Consider the following 19894-nt stretch of genomic DNA (forward strand, 5'->3'; position numbering starts at 1 on the left):
TCTGCCGGGCTCATCGCACCTCCTTGTGCTCAGGGACTAGACAGCACTTCAGCGCTACCCTGGGGGGCGATTGAAAGTAATGTAGTCGCCAACAAATCGCACAAAAATGTAACAAACTTGGCACTCAGCGTACTGTTAAAGGGATGCCTGTTGACAGTAAGAGCTGGAGCAGGAAGGCAGGGCGTCCATCTCTTCAACCGCAGTTGGGAATGCGCGTGTAAGGAAGACTCCGATTGCTTGCTCTTCTGCTCACGTCTATGATTTTGGGGGTACAAGTAGTTGTTAATTTTAGCGGGTAGGCAAGTTTGCAAATACGGAATCTGTGAATAATGTTTGACTGTGTATGTCCTTATATGGTCACATATCTACCTGTAGTTTCCTTGGCTGCTCAAGCGAATACAGCAAAATGGGTCAGGTTAAACAATGGGAATTTATTCGCTCGCTTTTGAGGCTGGGAAAATGTCCAGATCGAGAGATCATCGAGGCGATGCTTTCCTCCCACGGCCTGGCGTTCCGGGCGCTGCCGGGCCGCTCCGTCACGGGCAGGCACACGGTGGCGCCTCCCTCCTCTGCCAGGCTGCATTGACTTTCAGCCTCTGGCTGCTCCCTCTGACTTTCTCAGGGTCTGAATTTCATTCTGCTTATAAAGGACCCCCGCAATCGATTAAGGCCCCCCACTGAGGCGGGCCACACTTTCACGGAAGTGGCCTCAGCCAAAGTCCTGCTTCCAGTGGGGTCACCCACAGGGATGGATCAGCTCTAAGAATATCTTTTTCTAAAAAAAAAAAAAATTTTTTTTCTGGAGTACATACAGCTTCAAACCACCACACTCCCCTCCCTGGGCCCCAAAAAGATAAATGTAAAATACATTCATTCCACCACAACATCCCAAAGCCGTAAGGCATTTCAGTAACGTCGGGCTACACACCACCGCGCTGCCTGTGCGTGGTTATTACTGTCCTCCACTCACTTCTGTGCTCACTTCTCTCTGCGCTCGCTCCGGTGCCCCCAATCCCAGCGCAGCACCACGGCTCCGTTCTGGCTCTCCACCTCCCAGATCCGTCGTCCCCTCCGCCGGCCTGAGAAATCACCTCCGCTTTGCTCCACGCGGTCACTTACTCGCTCAATCTTAGAAATGCACAGAAAGTCGCCTCAGAGGTCATGACGCTTGTCTCCAGGACAAAGCAGCCTGCACCTGCTTCCTTGTCCACGGGAAGCCCGAGGGCGGGCAGCCTCACTGGGCGCAGAAGGCCTTGTCAGGTCCCAGGATCTTGGTGTGAGCCATCGGAAATCCATTTTGGCCGTTTGTTGCTGTTTGTAGAATTTGTGGAATTTCTGCTTGTTCGTTCTGTTTACTCCAGGGCCCTCCACCTTCTCTGTCGGTTTTATTTATTTTCTCGTTCGAACACGTGGAAGCATCAATGGGGTTCCACAAGCCGAGGGGTCCAGGGCAGTCTCCGCCCCTGCGTCCTCTCTGTCCTCTCCACGCTTTGCCTCCCAGGTCCCAGGCGCAGGGGCTCGCTCTTCCTGTGTCTCTTGGCGCAAGTGAGCAGAGGCGAGCGCTGTTTCGTTGCTCCTCTTCTCTTATACCGCCGGCAGCACACAATAAGGCCTCTTGGCTCTTTGCTTTTTTCACTTAGCAGCCTGTTGGGGGATTTTTGGAACCCCCTGACGGTGACCCTTCTCATTCAGGCACGTGGCGGGCCCTCAGGCCTTTCCTGTTTTTTGGTTGGGTTTTGTTTCTGATATGGGTTCTGGCACATTTTTAACACGGTTTATTTCTAGAGAGTTTGCTGTTTGGGCTGTCTGTCTTCAGTTGTGTTTCCCATTCCTGTTACCTGTGTGTGGCTCTCTCTGGCCTCTGGGTCCATCTGGACGGGCTTGTGTTTTGGGAGCAGGCTTTCACCACTACGGAGGCGTGCATCCAGGGTGCGCATACGGAGCTGTCACCATCATGCTTCTCAGGCTCAGCGTGATTCCCGTGGCGCCTGCGGCTGCATCACAGTCCCTCTCCTGGGCCGTGGCCTGCACTTCGTCCCCACGCCAACCCGTCTCCAGTTCTGCTGCCTCCTAAGGGTCTCCATCGACCAGGGCTGCCATCCCCGATACCACAGGCCGGTCACCTTAATTGGCCCACAGTTTGGAGGTGCGGTGGTTTGGAGCCCTGTACCCAGAAAAACATGTTCTTAAATGTAATCCATTCCTGTGACTGTGAATCCACTGTAAGTAGGATTTTTTTTTCATTAAAATGTTTTACATTGAAACATGTTATTCATACAAAAGCATACATAACAGTGTGTTGTAAGAACTGGGAACTATATTAGTCAGCCAAAGGGGTGCTGATGCAAAATACCAGAAATCGGTTGGTTTTTATAAGGGGTATTTATTTGGGGTAGGAGCTTACAGACACCAGGCCCTAAAGCATAAGGTACTTCCCTCACCTAAGTCTATTTGGAGCAAGATGGCTGCCGACATCTGCGAGGGCTCAGGCTTCCTGGGTTCCTGCGTTCCTGGGGTTGGCTTTCCTCTGGTTTCAAGGATCCTTCCTTCCTGGGGCTGGCTTCTCTTTCCTCTGTGTGCTGACTTCCCCGGTCTTCAGCATCAAGCTCTAACATCAGAAACCCCTGCATCACAAGCTCCAACTCTGTCCTCTGCCAGGCCTTTTATCCCCAAGGGATGGGGACTCAGTGCTCTAATCATAACTCAGTCATGCCCAGGTGCAGATCAGATCACAAGCATAATCCAATATTTCTTTTTGGAATTCATCAATTTTATCAAACTGCTACAGGGACTTACTAAACAAACATGCATGTCATTATAATACAGGGCTCTCATAATCACCCCCCCCACCACCTTGCATTGCTATGAAACATTTTTACAAACTACGCAAGAGCACCATCAAAACAGTACTACCATTGTCAGTATAGCCCATGTCTTACGTTTGGTGTGTTTTCCCCCAACTTACCTGATGAACACCCTGTGTTAGTATATGCACTTGTTAGAGTTCATGGGAGAACCTTCTCATATTTGTCCTGTTAGCCGTAAGGCCGTCTTCCACCAGAGGCTGCCTTGGGTGACACAGTCCCCTGCCTTGTACGGTCCATTCAGAGTGTACACTCAGGGGCTCTCGTTTTCGTCCCTGGGTCGTGCCATCAACACCTCATTCAACATTAGAATGTTTTCATCACTCCAAAAGGGAAAATCTCAAACCTGCTTATGCCCCCCTCTAGTTGTCTCTTAGAATTGGTTTGATATATTCTTTCCATGGCTTCAAAAATATTAGATTACTGTCAACTGCTGCCCATAAGTTACATTAGTTGTAATTTTCCCATGTATCAGCACATTCCTAACACTTTGTAAGAGAAGTGCATTCTTAGGTGTGTACTGTTAACCAGTCTTCCTCCACGGAAATCGCTGTGTTACACAGTCCGGCAGGACCTTCTGATGAGGGTCGAGGTGTGGCCAGGGCGGGTCTTAATCCTGTTAGTGGCATCCCTTCTCTGTGGGATGAAATGCAGCAGAGGGAGAGAGAGCCACGGAGCAGCCGGAGGCTGAAGGGAGGCACCCGGAAGAGAAGGAGAGGCGGGGAGGCGCCAGGGCCCGAGACCCAGCAGCCCGCCCCCGGCGCCCGTTTTCTGGAGGAGAGCTTCACCCTGATGGCGCCTGGATTTGGACTTCTAGCCTCAAAACCGTGTGCAGGGGAGGGGAAAAATAAATAAATCTTAAAAAAAAAAAAAAGCCCCTTATCTAAGCTGACCCATTACCTGGTATTTGCTTTAGGGACCAGAAGATCAGAACAGGAGGGTCAAAGTCCAAAAGCTGGTAGGGCGGCGCGGCGCCCAGGGCTGTCTTCTGCCTCCCCCGTCCACGTTTCCTTCGCCTGTTGGACTCCAGCCACGCCAGATTAAGGCGCACTTGGATCTAGTTTGGTTTCCCTGTAGGATCTTCCAAGATCCTCTTTACAGGTGGGCTCACGTCCACAGCGGGGAGACACGACCCCGTCTCCCCCACGGCAAGTCCACGTGGCGTGCGCGGTCCTGCTCGGCCGCCCTCGTGTCCCCTGCCCCTCGGGTCCACCACAGCCATGGTGCCCGCGGGGTCGGGGGAAGAACTCCCACCTGTGGGTGGCTTCTCAGGTGGGCTCTTGCTGCCGCCTTTCGGCCTGGGGGGGGGGCTAGCCGTGCAGGGGTCTCGCCCCCTCCAGCCCGGGCGGGTAGCCGTGCGGGGGGGCGGGGTGTCTCGTCCCAGCCAACCTGGGGGGCTAGCCATGCGGGGTCTCTTCCCCTCCAGCCTGGGCAGGTGACCGTGTGGGGTCTCGCCCCCTCCATCCCCGGTGGGTGGCCATGCAGGGTCTCGCCCCCTCCAGCCAGGGCGGGTGGCCGTGCGGGGTCTCATCACTCTGTTGAGCGCTTCATGCGTGCCAGGCCCAGCGGGCACAGAGGCCCTGAGCCTGTGGCTTGTTCTCGGGGTGGGGGCGACTCCCCTGGACTGCTCTTCCCTCCCTCACCCTCACTGTGCTCCCAGCCTCCCCCCGGGTCCCTCTGCAGCCAGCCTCGGTCCACTGCGTCCCCTCCTCTCTCGACCCCCTCCTCTTCCGCCTCACCCTTGGGTCTCCCCGCCGGCGGTGGGTGCTGTGGGAACGCCTTCGTGTGCACTACCTGCCCCGTGCTCCTTCCCGCTGCGGCCCGGAGCACTGCAGGGCTGGCCCCGTCGGCTCCCTGACCCTCCTCCCCTGTTTCCCCGCTGGCCCTTCTTCCTGGCTTGCCCCGCAGCTCACGGCCAGCTTCTTGGCGCTGGCAGCCCGTGGCGTGGGGGGCCCCCGGGCATTGTCCTCGTCGTGGGGCGCTTGCCCAAGGAGACACACTCCATGTGGGTGGTCCCAGCTGCCGCTGCGTCCCAGCACAACGGCTGTGTGGGGCGCATAGTAGGTACTCGCCAAGCACTCGGTGAATGGGTGGGCACCGTTACCCCAAAAATCCAGTCCCCCGCTGTGGAAGGCTGAACGAGCTGCCCACTCGCGGTGCTCTTTTGACCCCGCTAGCCGGGCTGGGGGGACCCCGCGCTCTGGGGACTTCAGATTTGGCGCCTACCTCCAGGCCCGCCTGCGGTCAGGGTCGTCGGGGCGTTGTGTAAGACTCGGCCTCAGGGCCACTGGAGACTTGGCCGGCCTTGGGCAGTGGTCTGCGGTGGACCCTGACTTTCTAGTGTTAATTTTCTTTTTTAAGATTTATTTATTTCTCTCCCCTTCTCGCCCCCACCCCAGTTGTCTGTTCTGTGTGTCTATTTGCTGCGTTGTCTTTGTCCACTTCTGTTTTTGTCAGCGGCACAGGAATCTGTGTTTATTTTTGTTGCATCATCTTGTGTCAGCTCTCCGTGTGTGTGGCGACATTCCTGGGCAGGCTGCACTTTCTTTCGCGCTGGACGGCTCTCCTTACGGGGCGCACTCCTTGCGTGTGTGGCTCCCCTATGCGGGGGACACCCCGGCATGGCATGGCACTCCTTGCGCACATCAGCACTGCGCGTGCGCCCGCTGCACACGGGTCAAGGAGGCCCGGGGTTTGAACCACAGACCTCCCACGTGGTAGACGGACGCCCTAACCACTGGGCCAAGTCCGCTGCCCTTACTTTTCTTAAACGGCCTTTCCTTCTCACTGGACGCTGCCTTTTGCAGCAGAGGCCTGAACCGGGACCACCGGGCCGCCTGCTGGGCCCCAGGTCAGCGCTTGCCCTGGGCTGTGGCGCGGTTTCAGCCAACACAGCTTCCTGTTGCCAGCCCAGCGGGAGCTGGGGTCCCCCTCATTAAGGCTTGGGTTGAGTCACCCCAAAAGGTCGAGGTCTTGACCCCTTTCCCGCGAATGTGGCCTTACCTGGCAATAGGGTCCTGAAAACGTGGTTAAAGGTGCGGCCAAGCTAAACGGGGGCCCTGGCCCCTCAAGACGGGGTCCTTGAAAGCAGGCAGTTTGGACACAGGGACAGAGGGGAGGCAGTGGCCCATGGCGACAGGTGCAGGCTGGAGCGGTGCGTCTACAAGCCGAGGCTGGCCACGACCGCCAGCGGCTGGACGGGGCGGGAGGGGCCTGCTGCGGCCTCTGGAGGGCACGGGGCCCTGCCCACACCTCAGCTTTGGACTCCGGCCTCCAGCACCCCGAGAGGACTCGCTCCTGTGTTCCGAGCCACCCCGCTGTGTGGCGCTGTCATAGTCGTGGGACCCTCCTGCGGCCCCACGTGCTGCTGGACGGTCAGCACCCTGGCCCGGGTCTGGCCGGAGAGCCCGACGGGCCTGGCGGGAGCCCAAGTGGAGTCCAGTGGCGGGAGAAGAAGGGTCCTGCGGCTCCTGGGGCCGCGGAAGGCCCCGGGGGGTGGCTGTGGTGCGGATTTGCCCGGTGGCGGCTCCTCCTCTACAGTCCATCTCACTCACCCACCCACCTGACGCCAGATCTGGAGGTGCCCGGCCCCGCGCCGGGCCTGGGGACACTGGGGTGGACACGAAGAGTCCCGACGGCCGGCCAGTCGTGCACTCGAACCTCAGTCCAGTGCCGTTGGGGCCTTGGTGAGGGCGTGGCCAGGGGCGGAGGGCGGAGCCCGGTTTTCCAGACACGAGGCGGGGCTCGGGCTGGACAGGACTTTGCTCACGGCTTCCTCTCCTGGTTTCCGGGTGTGCTTTTCAGTGTCTTGTCTGTTCCTGGGATGTGAGGGGAGCCGCCCGGAGACCCCAGGGCCTGGCTGCGGTTCGGGAGGCCGTTTGAGCCCAGCCTGCCTGAGTGTCGTGCCCTCCGCCGGCCCCTCCGCTCTCGTGGGACGCCAGGTAGGAGGAGAGGCCTCCCGGCCCAGAGCCTGGCTCTAAATAAAGTTTTATCGGCACGCGGCCCCGCCCCACACAGGCAGCGGCTCCCTGCGTCCAGGCCGCGGCCGTGCTCGGCCGCCGAGGTGCATCTGGAGGGGCTTAGGGCTGAGTCGTGTCCCCCCAGAAGCCACGTTCACGGCCTAACCTGGGCCCCATGAATTTGCCTGGGTTTGGAAACAGGGACTTAGGAGGTGCAGTGAGTTCAGGCAAAGGCCAGATGGGCGCAGGCGGGGATCCGGACTGACAGGTGGGCTTAGCAGGTGGGGAGGGAGAGGTGGCCAGGTGAGGGAGAGGCGGCCAGGTGAGGCTGAGGCAGGCGCACCTACAAGCCAGGGGGCCCTGGGGCCCCCGGAAGGCAGGAGAGGCCCCATGGACATCCAGGGAGCGCGGCCCGGCCGGCACCTTCCTCTCGGGCTCCTGGCGCTCAGCAGTGGAAGCGCGAAGCCCCCCACTCCGTCGGGCTTTGTCCGGGCACCTCGGTAGACTCGGGACAGCTGTGAGCCACTTCCCCTTTCTGCTTCCAGGAACTCCAGGTCCCGACGCGTGCCCGGGAAGGGGTGGCACGCCCCTGCCAGCTGCCTCGGCGGCCGATCGCCCGCGGCCCGCTTGCCGGGCGTGACGGAGAGCTTTGCAACGGGACTCACATCACTCGACACAAATTCTCGGGCGTGACCACTTAGGTGATTTGTTTGTTTCTACAGCGCGCAGGTTCCTGCACCTGCTCTGCGATTGAGTTCTCCTCTCAGCCTCGTTTTGTTTAAGCCACGTCCGTGTGGCGCCTCTGCCGGTCCCTGCCTCGTGCACCAAGGGCCTGTGGAGCCCGTGAGCTGTCCTCCCTGCTCCGGACGCGTCCACGGGGGCGTTTGCCGGGGAGGGGGCTGAGGCCTTCTGCTCTGCTTGAATTGTGCTCCCGGAGCCCGGCGGAGCCTATGGGTGGGTTTTCGTCCTCGTGGCCCTCTTCTCGTCCCCCACCTCCCCCAGCCTCAGTTTCCTCGTCTAGAAGTTGGTTTAGCAACTCTTGGTGCCGTTGTGACGAGGACGGCGTGACCTGGGGTCTGGGGCTCGTCACGCTCGCCCTGTCCTCCTGCTCCGAGGCGGTCTGAGGGGGGCTCGGGGCCGAGGGGCTGGGTGGGAAGGTGGTCCTGCCGGCCCTGAGAGTTCCTGGCCATTGGCAGCTTCGCTGCGGCCCGGATGCGGTGGTGCCCGTGGCACTTTGGGGTGGGGAGATTTGGAGCCTCACGTGGGCTTCGGGGCACCCAGGAGCTGGGGGCGCGGGGAGGCTTGGGCAGACGGCCGGTCTCCACCCGCCGGGTCCCGAGCTCGCCTGGGGGCTTCCCCTCCGGGTAAGGGTGCTGGTGTGAGCCTGGGGTGAGTGCAGAGCTCCTCAGGTAGGCAGCGCACACACCTGGGCCAGGTGCCAGGTGAGACCTGGAACCCGCGTGAGGACGCTCTTATCTCCCCTTTAAAGACTGGGAAACTGAGGCTCAAGAAGCCTCGCTCTTACCCCTTTGGGGCTGATGGACAGCCGGGGGTGCTGCTCCCTCTCAGGTGGCACCTCCTGCACTGGGGCCCGGTCTGAACCTCCCTGGTGGGATTCGGGCATCGCAGTGCCCACCCGCCCACCCGCAGCTGCCTCCCTGCCCCCCTGCTTGGAAGCGCTTGATGGCCGTGGGGGGTGTCAGCACAGCCAGGCGCCCCCCCGCACTCGCTGCCCTCACCTGTCTGGTAGTGGAGTCACTGCAGCGCCCACGTGGCAAGTGGAGGTGCATTCCCGGGGGGCAGGTGCGAAGTGGAGAGTGGGGCAGGGGCCGCGATGTCTGTCAGGTGCTTATGTGGAAAGCAGGCTCTGCATGTGCCCTTGTCACTGCCATGCTGTCCTTTCAGGCTTCATTTTGTCTCGTCTCTGTGGTAGGGACATTTTTGTCTGGCGACGTCCGTATAACAGCCACCATTTTAAGCGTTGTGTAGGTGTCCGATTGAGTGGCGTGACACACTTGCACAGTGTTGTGCCACCATCGCCTCCTTCCACTTCCAGAACGTTCTCATCCCTCCACAGACGCTCCATCCCATGAAGCAGTAACGTCCACCCCCGTCCTCACAGCCCGACCCCTCGCCTGCTTCCTGTCTCTGGGAATTCTAGAAGTTTCATGTACGTGGAATCGTGAAGAGCTGTCCTATGCCCCTGGCTTGTTTCATAAGCACGTTTTCAGAATTCATCCATGTAGTAGGATGTATCGCAACAGCGTTTCTCTTGAAGGCTGAATATTTCCCCTTTGTTCGGAGATGCCACGCTTTGTTTATGCGTTCATCAGTTGGTGGACGCAATTGCTTCTGCCTTTCGGCTGCCGTGAATAGTCCCTGCTGTTCCCAGGCATGCAACGAGCTCATTGGGTTCCTCTCACGTCCTTTGCGTACGTGCAGGAGTGGGATGGCCAGGTCACATGGTGATTCTATGTTCAACTTCTTGGGAACCACTAAACTTTTCCACAGCGGCTGCATCGTTTCACGTTCCCAGCGGCAATGCACAAGGGTTCCTATTTCTCTACCGCCTCGCCAGTGTTGGTAATTTCCCATTTTTCGGATAGTAGCCATTCTAGTGGGTGTGAAGTGGTCTCACTGTGGCTTTGATTTGCCTTTCCCTGATGGCTAATGATGTTGAACATCTTTTCATGTGCTGATTGGCCATTTGTGTGTCTTCTTTGGAGAAATGTCTATTCAAGTCCTTTGCCCATGTTTTAATTGGGTCGTTTGTGTTTTTGTTTTTAAATCATTGGAATTCTTTATATATTCTGGATATTAAATTCTTACTAGATACATGGTTGCCAAATAGTTTCTCCCATTCCACAGGTTGTCTTTTCACTTTCTTGATAATGTCCTTTGCACAGAAGTGTTCCATTTTGGTTTTTTCTTTTGTTGTGCTTTTGGTGCCATATCCAGGAATCCATTTCCAAGTATAAGTTCCTAAAGATTTTTGCCATTGTTTCCTCTAAGAGCTTTCTATTTTAGCTATTTCATGAATACAGGCCGTAGACCCGCCTGGAGTTAAGATTTTTATGTGGTAAGAGACAGGGGTCCAACTTCGGTTTTTGCACATGGATTTCCAGCTTTCCCCACAGCATTTACTGAAGAGACTCCCTTGCCATGGAGTGGACTTGGTCCCCGTCGGGAATCACTGACGGCTGGTGTGGCCATCATTTATCACCTAGACCCAAGACGTGGTGGAGGAAATGCTAACGTGCAAGGTAGAGGTTAAAGCGTGACGTCTGTAGCTGCTGTGAATGTCCCAAGAAACTGAGGGAACGTTTTACCATTAGAAAACCATTTCCTCACTCAGCAGAGAAGCTTCTCATGCCGTGGACTGAGTGAGGCTCCATCCACGCCTCCACTGTTTCGGCCTTTGTTGCGTTTTTGTTAATGTAACCAAACTATCCAACTGAGTTGATGTCGGAACCACACACTTTGTCAGTTGCAACCGTAAATTGAGGATGGATACAAAAGTGTAACAGAAATTAAAGGAAGGGGAGCGGGTGTGGCTCAGGCATTTGAGCACCTGCTTTCCACATGGGACATCCCTGGTTCAGTTCCTGGTGCCTCCTAAAAACAAAATAAACACAAACAACAAGCAAACCATGGGAAGACCAGCTCTGGGGAGCCGATGTGGCTCAGTGGTTGAGTGCTGGCTTCCCACATACAAATTCCCGGGATTAAACCCCTGCCCCAGTACCCAAAAAAGAAAAGAAAAAAAAATTGGCCCTCAGGAATCTGCATTGAGGAGTGTTACGTGTTGTTTATAAATTGTGTGCTAAAGTCCTTTTCATCAGTGGAATTTGTAATAAACCCAGATGCATGTTGCTGTGCATGTAGGTTTTCCTGGAGGCCGATTTAGCGTTTACCGGCTCACTCCTGAGTTGGGAGCACTGGCTCCAGGAGCACCAGCTCACCCCGGAGTCATGAGCACTGGCTGTGGGAGCACTAGCTCCTTCCTGAGGTGGGAGCACTGACTGGGAGGATTGGCTCACTCTTGAATCATTAGCACCGGCTCTTCCCTGGGTCAGGAGCACTGATGTGGGAGCATCAGCTCACCCCAGAGTCAGGAGCACTGACTGGGAGCACCAGCTCACCCTGGAGTCAGGAGCACTGACTGTGGGAGCACTAGCTCACCCCTGAGTTGGGAACACAATCCCAGCTCACAGACGAGGGTCCTCCGAGCTCCCCCACTCTTTCAGACTTGGTGTCCACTGGCCACTCTCGTGCTGGGGTCACAGGGCCAGCAGCAGCCCATGCTGGCCTTAAACCTCTGGGGTCTGCCCTCTGGCCGCCCAGCCCCTGACCTCCCCTCGCCCACGGGGTATCTGCCCATCACAATGCAGACGCGCTCGGTCCGTTCCAGGGGGGCTTGGCCTGACCGTGAGGCCCGAAGCCCCTTGAAGAAGCCCCCTCCCAGGAGCACTTTAGGCCTCCTCCTGGAGAAGCACCAGATTTTTGACGCCCTGGTATTAAATCATAACTTTTTGTGGATTTGGGCACGCATGCTTTGGCAGGGCTCTGGACAAAGCCCCTGGATCGTCCCTTTGCTTTGGGGTCTCTGTTGGAGAGAAGCTTCACACGGCACGTGCTGGGGTGCAGTGGAGCAGGCGTGGGATGCTCGGCCCCATCACGCGGCGCGAGCGCGCCCGGCCCTGGCGTAGCCTTCCTTGCTCCGTTCTCTGCGCAGGTGCTTGCCGAGTGCCCGTGATGTGCCACGCTCTGCTGGGCTGGACATAGCTCCTGTAGCAGTGATGCCCATGGCCCAGCGCCCTTCGGCGTGCGGCGGATAAACGTGACGTGGTCTGGGCACACGGGGCCCATTACTCAGCCGCACAGGAGACGAGGCTCTGGCCCACGCTGCGGCGGGGTGAGCCCTGGCAGTGCCGTGCTGTGTGGTTGACGCTACGCCAGATGCAGGCCAGACGCTGTGAGTCCATCGCCAAGGTGTCTAGAAGAAGGTTCGTGGAGGGAGAAGGTAGATTAGAGGTCAGCAGGGCTGCTGGGGCAAGGGGAGCTCTTGCTTAGTGGATGCAGTTTCTGTTTGGGGTGATGGAAAAGCCTTGCCACGGGTGGTGGTGATGGCAGCACAGCACTGAACTGCACACGTAAAAATGGTCAAAACGGGACTTTTAATGTTATTTATACACCACCATTGAAAAACAAGGGAAAGAAAATACTGCTCCAGAGAGCTGGGCCCACAGGGGTAGGATTCACCGGGCCGGGGAGGGGCCGGGACTTGGCGTAAGTATCTGGGGGCCCTGCTAATGCCCGCTTCAGGGACTGCACTGGGTGGCGGTCATCCAGCCGGCAGCTCTGCCCCCAGGGAGCAGGGGCCCTGATGGGGTGGGGCTGGGGGCACAAGCCTGGAAGCAGACATTGTCAGGTCCTTCCAGGGCGCCCAGTCCCACCAAAGGGACGGAGGAGTAAGTAAGGGGGGCCAAGAGCGGGTGGAGGGGACGGAGCCGCGGAAAGTCCCGGAGCTGCAAGGCTGGGCCTGTGCTGGGATCAAATGAGGTGGAGGAGGGGGTCCCCGAGGAGGGCAGTGTGGCCGGCCTGAGCACGGGGAACGGCGGGCTGAGGGCATGGTGGTGACCGCGCCACGCCCATGCTCGGGGAAGCCACCGTGGATTTCCCTCCAGAGTCCCTGCTCTGGCCGCCACGGAGCAGGGTCCCGTGCACTCAGTGGGCAGCGGCACGGCCTGATGGTGGCCTGGGCCAGGCGGGGGGACAGGGACGGAGAGGGGATGGACGTGTGGCCTGGTTTGGGATGGGCTGGCTGTGGATGGGGAGCCCTTCGAAGGTTTGGCTTGAGCAGGTGGGGGCTGGATGGGGCTGTGCTCGCAGACCCCGGGAATTGCCCTTTGTCCTGTGTGTCCCCATGGAGACGCTGATAGACGCCCAGCAGGCGGCAACCAGCCCAGGGAGGCAGGCGGGGCCACGGGGCGGGGTCAGCAGGGCATGGTCGGAGTGAGTCCCGGGGCAGGGGCTGGTTCCTGGACAGGCCTCGTGCCTGGGGAGCACCCGGTCACCTGGTGGGCACCCCAAACCCAAGCCTTGTGGTGGAAGGACAGCGGCCGAGCGGACAGGGGCAGCGGTCCCACAGCAGGCCCTCGGACTGAGCTGCTCGTGCCTGCACCTGCGGCTCGCGCCCACACCTGCGGCTTGCGCCCGTCCACCTGCGGCTTATGACCGTGCAGGGCCGTCTAGGGCTGGATGCCTGGTGGCTTGCGGGTGTGGCTTGGGGGCGGCTGGGCCTGGGCCTTGGTCCTTGTGGCCGCCTGCGGCGCACAGGGGCTCAAGTGGCACCATCTCCCGTCCTCTCCGCTGCTCCTGCCAGCCGCCAGCCTGGTGGTCTCGCCCAGCCCCGTCCTTGGTGACTCCCGGGCTTAGGGCCTGTCCCCCCAGAGGGCAGGGACGTGGCCAAGGGCCAGGGGTCCTGCTGGGGCCGTTTGGCGGCGAGGGCGCCAGCTCTGGCTCCGCCCCCACAATTCCCCCAGGAACGTGGTTTGGGGACGAGGAGGGCTTCCGGGGGGAGGGGGGCCTCGTTTATGGGGACATCAGTGGGAGAGCCTGCTGGGTGGTGACGGGCGCCGGGCCAGGGTCCGGAGCACGGGGCAGCGGTTCAGCGCGTTGCGCGTCCTGGGAGACGGGCCCGAGGCGTGGCTGACGCGAGCGCCAGGGACACACGCCACCTCTGTCCTTTCGTTTTCAATCTTGGGAGAAATGAACCTCCGTGGTGTCCGAGCCCAGGGGCGCCCAGACCCCGCTTCCTTCATGCCGCCGGACACCGCGTGGCTGCTTCCAAAGTGTGGAAAGCGCCCCGGGGCACGGTCCCCCGGTCCTGGCTCGGTCTCCCCGACTCCCCCATGTCGTCTTCTGTGAGGTCCACGGTGCGTTCAAGGCCCAGAACCTCCCGCGCCGTGGGTTCTCCCTGCCAGTGGCTTGTTTATCCACCGGGGTCCAGTGGTTTCTATCAGTTCATTCAAACGGGTTTACAAGGAGGATGTCATCCATGGCCCGCCTGCTGCCTGGGTTTCCAGTGTCAGGGTGTGCTTTTTATCTTTATTTTCTCCCAGGTGGAGGTTGTTTCCCTTTGGTCTTGCTGGCGGCTGGTAAACTTCTGTGCTTGACGGGGTTTTCTTCGGTTTCCTAACACAGGACGTTCCCTTCTCTCCAGGGAGGAGTGCTGAGTTCCTCCTTTTGCTTCGTGATTTCCCAAGTTTCCTGAGCCCTCAGCCCGCCTGCCGGGGCAGTCCCTCTGCTCTTTCCCAGGGGCCGCCCATGCACCCCGGTACCCGCCCCCCAGCCCTGCCTCGCCCCGGGTCCCCGACTTCGGACACTGTCCAGATTCCAGTAACTGTGGCCGGCACCCCGGGACTAGCTCGGCGGCCCCCTGCGTGCGCTGGCACAGCCTGCTCTCCCGGGGGTCCCGCAGCCCCTCTCCTAACAGCCCGCAGGCCTCAGCTGCCGTGGGAGCTCAGGCAAGTTCTGGAACATTCTGACCTCGGTCTCGGGTGTCTCCACCCCACCCTGGAGCTCCCGTGAGTAAATCTTGCTGCGAGTGATGACAGGAACGGAGGAGCGGGGGAGCCGGGGAGCCGGGGGCCGGCTGCCGTTTGGCTGAGAGGCGCTTCCCGTCTGCGTGCGGAGCGGGTGGCGCCAGTCCCCTGCCTCCGTGGCTCGTGGTGAAGCGTCCCAGCTGCAGGCTCCTTCCTGCCCCTCCCGCCCTCCTGCGGGACGCGGTCAGCGTCCCCGGCTGCACCCAGGCTCGGGCCAGGCCCTCTGCGCGCAGCGGCTCGGCTTGGAGGACTCTTTCGCCTTTGTGATACGCTTTCTGCTTTGGATGTGGGGGGCGGGTTCGGGGAGGCTGGGGCGGGGCCTCTCGAGCAAGTCGGGGGGCTCAGGCCCATTGGTCCCCAGCCCCCAGCCCTGAGTCGTGGCCGGGCCAGGATGGGGCCTAGGGGCCCTCCCCGCCCGCCGCCCCTGCCATGGGCCTCCCGGCGAGGCTGGTGGATGGACGGAGGGCCTGTCCCTGGGGCTTTGAGGGTGCCCTGATTCCTGGGAAGGGCAGAAGTGGGGGAGCGGCCCACACCCGGCCAGCTCTGCGCCTTGGCGTGCACGTATCTGAACCTGCACGTGGCGTTTGTGTGCACACTCGGCAGCTCACACCCGAGCGTGGGCCCCGCGCCAGTGGGCTGGGTCCCAGGGCTGGGGAGACCTCCTGGAGGACGGGACGTGGGCCCGGCTGGCGAGGTGCACGGGAGGTGTGCGGGCGGCCTACGTGGTCCCCGGACCTGAGGCCAGGTGGCCCCCGCCCGCGATCAGGAGGGCGCCCCCCGCGACACCCCCACGGAGCGCCGAGCCCATTGCTGGGTGTTGGCTGCGGCCTGGGGTGACACATGTGGCTGGTGCGCCTTTGACGCTTGCTTAGGCCCTTGGAGAGGGGCCGACCCTCCTCCCCGCCCCGTCGCAGATGCCCCCTCCTCACCTTGTCCAGCGTCTCCGAGCTGCCCAGCGAGCCAGCAGAGGTCCCCCCAGGGCCGGCCTCTCCTGCCACGTCGGGCGCGCGGGCACGGAGGCGCGGGGCTGGGAGTGACCGCGGCCCCCTCTCTTCCAGGAACCCCGTCCGCCATGTCAAGGTGAAGCAGGGGGGCCCGGTGCTGAACATGCTAAGGAGGCTGGACAGAATCAGGTTCAGAGGTCACAAGCGCGACGACTTCCTGGACCTGGCGGAGTCGCCCAACGCCTCGGACACCGAATGCGGAGACGAGATCCCCCTCAGGGCACCGCGGGCCTCGCCGCGGGATAGCGAGGAGCTGAGGGACCCTGTGAGTAGGCCGCCCGCACCCCGAGCCCTCGGGGGCCGCCCAGCGGGGTGGAGAGGGGTGCCGGGCCCGGGGTGTGAAGCGGGGGGCACGGGTGCTGTCGGGGGGCTGCCGGCCCTGGCCCATAGCCGGCCCACATGCGCTCGGCCCCCATGCGCTCAGCCCCCGGCAAGCCCCCGTGTGCTCAGCCAGACCCAAGGCCCGGTCAGTGGGTGCCCCTCACGCGAGCAGCGGAGGTCCCCCCACTGCTGGCTGTGCGACCCTGGCCTTAGGCTTCATCAACGGGGACAGGGGTGGGACCTGGGTGGGGCAGTGGGCTCTCTGTGCCCCCGGGCTCAGCGGGGGGCAGCGCTGCCCCCACTGCCCCTGAGGGAGCGAGGACCACCTTGTGCCGGCTGGGACGACGCTGGGCAGGGGCGCCAGGCCTGCCGGCCGCGGGTTTCCTCGCCAAGGTCTCTCTCGGGCGGGGCCCATGAGCGCCCGCCTCGCGCCTCTGTATTATTAATTCCTCTGTATTATTCATGCTGTGGGATAGGGCAGTGCTGGGCTTGTGCTCCAGGCAGCAATCAATAATTCACGGGCGCTGCCTCCTGAGAGCGGGGCGGGCGCTGGCCCGCTGGGCACCGGGCTCCGCCCCTGCTGCTGGCCTGGGGGGTGAGGGCCCCTGCCAGTGCCACGTCCTGCTGCAGGTCAGCGAGTGGGCGCTGGATGGGGGCAGGGCCCTCATGGCCAGTGTTGGCCTGGGTGCCTGGGGGTGACGGACTTTGGGCTGAGCAGGAAGGAGAACCCCCCGCGCACGGTTTAGAGTCCACCTGGGGCGGGAGACTGGACGGGGCTCACCTGCGCGAGGCCCAGGCTTGACCTTTTCCCGCCTCCCGCTCTGTCCATCTGTCCATCCAGTCGGTGCAGGGGCACCTGCCTGGCTCCGGCAGTGGCCCCGAGGCCGTGGCGCCAGGGGCTGCCTGTGCTGTGGGCAGGGCAGGGCCCGAGGCGGAGGGGCTCTGCTACCCTGGGGGCCCCTGCCGCACACAGGGCCGCTCCCCAGGCGGCCCAGCTCGGGGGTGGGGTGGGGGCCTGGGGTTTATGGGTGCTGCCTTCCGTGGAGCGTCCCGTCCCGGGGGGGCTGGAGGATGGGCAGCGGGGAGCAGCTGCAGCAGCTGTGGGTGCAGGTCTGATCTGGGGCCGCGGGAGGTGACGCTGCAGAACTGAGGGGTCTGGCCGACTGGCAGGGTATCTGGGTGGCTAGGCACATGGGCAGGAGAGGGGCAGCGGCAGAGCTGGCCAGCCCCGGTGGGTGTGGTGGGGGCGTCTGGAGGCAGAGCCTGCGGTGAGAGAGTGGGAAGAGGGGGTCGTGCCCGAGGGGCGGGCTGGGGGCGGGCTGGGGTGGGGGGCAGGGTACCCAGGGTGTGGCAGCGAAGAGGGAGGCGGCGCAGGGAAGGTGAGCTCTGGCCCGACAGGCCGCCTCTGGCCCGCGTAGGGCCGGCAGGTTGGGCGGTCCCCGAGGAGGAAGGGGCCCTCGGGCGAGGTGCTGGTTTGGGTGGGGGGCTGGGGCCCCACTCTGCAGCTGAGGAAGAGGGTGCAGTTGTCCAAGGCAGGGTCGGCGCATGGACACGGGGTCCCTGTCCGGGCACCAGGCCAGCACTGACCAGTAGACACGGGCACACCGTCCGGCCTCGGCGGAACTTGACCCCGAGCCTCCGCGCCCTCGCTCTGCAGGGGGTGGCGATGGGCACGCGGTGGCTGTGCTGGGAGATTTAAACGCGCTGGCGCGTGGAGGGCGCTTGGCCGGCGGCTCGCCTCGTAAGCCCGCACGCGGGTTTCCTAATTATTATTAATGACCATGAAATATTCACCCCTGAAGTCCGCTCTGTTCCCGCCGCGTTCCCGGAACAGGCGCGTCTGTTCGACTTGAGGGCTTCTGGTGTCTTCGCAGGGTTGTGCAAACATCTCCCTTTCCTAATTTTAGACCGTTGTCCTCACCCCAAAAGAAAGCCCGTAGCCGTTGGCAGGCGCTCCCCGTCCTCCGTGCCCAGCCCCCTGCGGCCACTCCTCTCCTTTCTGTCCCCGTGGCTTTGCCTCTTCTGGACACTTCTGGGAAATGGCTTCTTTCACCAAGTGCGAGGCCTTCGCTGCTTTCACGGCCGAATGACACGCTGTGGACTGGATGGTCCACGTGCTGCGTCCACGCACCTGTGGTTGCGTCCACCCCTTGGCTCGCATGCCCCCTTCCCTGCGGAGCCGGAGGGGTCCTGGCGTTTGCAGCACGCAGGGGAGCGGCCCCTCGGCTGTGTCCTCCTGATGGTGCTCGGAGTGCCCTCTCCAAGTCCTGCCACGGCTCCGCGTCCGCTGTGTGCATGGACCACGGGCCACGGACCCCCTCCTGGCGAGGGGCCCAGGGAAGCCGCCTCCGAGCCTGCACCGCCTCCGAGCCCGTGGTCAAGGGCCCCGGGTCTGCGGGCCCCACGGCCCCCGAGCCTGCCTCTGGCCCGGCCTCTGCGGTTACCGGGACGCCTTGGTGCCGGGGAGGGGCCCTGCCTGCTCAGGCTTCGCGCTCAGCTCCTTTCCCAAGGGCTGCCCATGGGGTCCCCAGGCAGAGCCCGTCCCGGGGGGCACAGCGGGGCGTGGAGTCCAGTCCAGAGGGCGGCGGGAGGGGCGGGCAGGGGAGGGCGGGCGCTCTCACGCCGGGGGTGGGGGCAGCAGTTTTGGGGTGCTGTGTGTGGCCACAGAGGGGTGCCGAGAGGAGAGGAGGGGGTCACTGAGGAGGAGGAGGGGAGGGACCGAGGGACAGGGCCACAGGCAGCTGGTGGGGGCTGCGAGTGGCCGAGAAGACAGAAGACGGGTGCCAGGCGCCCAGGAGAACCTTCTCTCTGGGGTTAGGTGGGCTTCGGGTGAGGCAGAGATCTTTTAGAAAGCAGTTCTAGGAGGAGCCCCGAGACTGGAGGCTGGCCGGGTCCTGTGCGGCCCCCGCTGCGGCCCGTGTGGCCTTGCTCGCCCGAGGTCTGTGCCCGGCCCTGGCTTCTGGCCAGGCAGAGGTCCCCAGGGCTGGCAGAGGAATTCAGACCCCGGAATCTCCCCCTCGAGGGTCAGCGCCAGCCGCGGGGGGACCCCGTCAGCTTCCTGGGGGCAACCTTCACCGCCCTGCCGGCCGGGGTGGGCTCCCGGCTGAGCTGCCCCTTCAAGGGCAGCCCGGTGTGGTCAGGTGGGACCGCAGCCCGGGGGCCCAGGCCGTCTCGGGCAGGGCCTCTGGGGCAAGTGCAAGGTGCCCTTCGCTGTGGCAGCCTGGAGCTGCCCCGAGGCCGGGGTAGCGCAGAAAGTCCGTGCGGTTAGGTTTCGGGGCGCGGCTGCTGGAACAGAGCTGGCTCTTGGCCTTGCGTCGGGCAGCAGCACCTCTCGGGGCGAGCCCGCTGCCCAGCGGCCCCCGCGGCCCCCCACCTCTCCGGGGCCTCGCCTCTCTGTCTTGTGCTCGCCCCACCCGGGAGCGGCTGGGCTGGGTGGCACTGTGGGCCTGGTTTCCTCAGGCCGTGGCCAGCGTGGCCTCTGCCCCCTGCCCTCCCCAAGGCGCTGTCCTCCCTGGTTCCCTCCGGCCACCTGCCCACTCCTGTCGGGACAATGGCGTCCGTGTCCCCACTGACCCGCAAGAAGCCGAGGCCCCAGCAGTGAAGCCACACCCAGGGCACTCAGCTGTCCACCCTGCCCGGGCCTACAGCCCTGCCCTCGGCTCAGCCCTGCCCCCCTTGCCTTTTCCTCCTTTCCCCCTCCCGGGGCCCCCCGCTAACCCCCTAATCCTGCTCACCCCCGGCCCCACCCACCCCCCAATCCTGCTCACCCCTGGCCCCGCTCACCCCTGGCCCCACCCACCCCCCAATACCGCTCACCCCCGGCCTCGCTCACCCCCCAATCCCACTCACGCCCGGCCCCGCTCACCCCCAGCCCCACTCACCCCCCAATCGCGCTCACCCCCGGCCCCGCTCACCCCCAATCCCGCTCACCCCTGGCTCTGCTCACCCCCGGCCCCGCTCACCCCCAATCCTGCTCACCCCCTAATCCCGCTCACCACCGGCCCCGCTCACCCCTCCTCTTCTTCCCGTCTGGCTCCCGCTCCTGGCCCCCAGCCCTGCTCCCTTCCCCCTCCCCTACCTTGCCTGTGCCCCAGCTGCAGGTCCTGCTATTTTGGGTTGAGCCCACAGGGGCTTCTCCC

At 62.4% G+C, this 19894-nt stretch overlaps 1 protein-coding gene across 5 annotated transcripts in view; it reads left to right on the plus strand.

Annotated features, from left to right (window-relative positions):
- GRAMD4 (GRAM domain containing 4) overlaps nucleotides 1-19894 on the plus strand; it is an 84583-nt gene that overhangs the window by 20298 nt on the left and 44391 nt on the right. For 3 of the 5 annotated variants that reach the window (XM_058308952.2, XM_058308948.2, XM_058308949.2), the window contains exon 2: nucleotides 15489-15699. In XM_058308952.2, coding sequence (XP_058164935.1) covers nucleotides 15538-15699 — 162 coding nt within the window. In that variant the 5' untranslated portion in view covers nucleotides 15489-15537. Of the gene's footprint in view, nucleotides 1-7502; nucleotides 7525-14053; nucleotides 14413-15488; nucleotides 15700-19894 lie in introns of those variants that run through there. The other 2 variants (XM_058308950.2, XM_058308947.2) reach the window with 2 other exon arrangements.

This window comes from Dasypus novemcinctus, chromosome 12 (genome assembly GCF_030445035.2).
Source record: "Dasypus novemcinctus isolate mDasNov1 chromosome 12, mDasNov1.1.hap2, whole genome shotgun sequence".
NCBI classification, from domain to species: domain Eukaryota; kingdom Metazoa; phylum Chordata; class Mammalia; order Cingulata; family Dasypodidae; genus Dasypus; species Dasypus novemcinctus.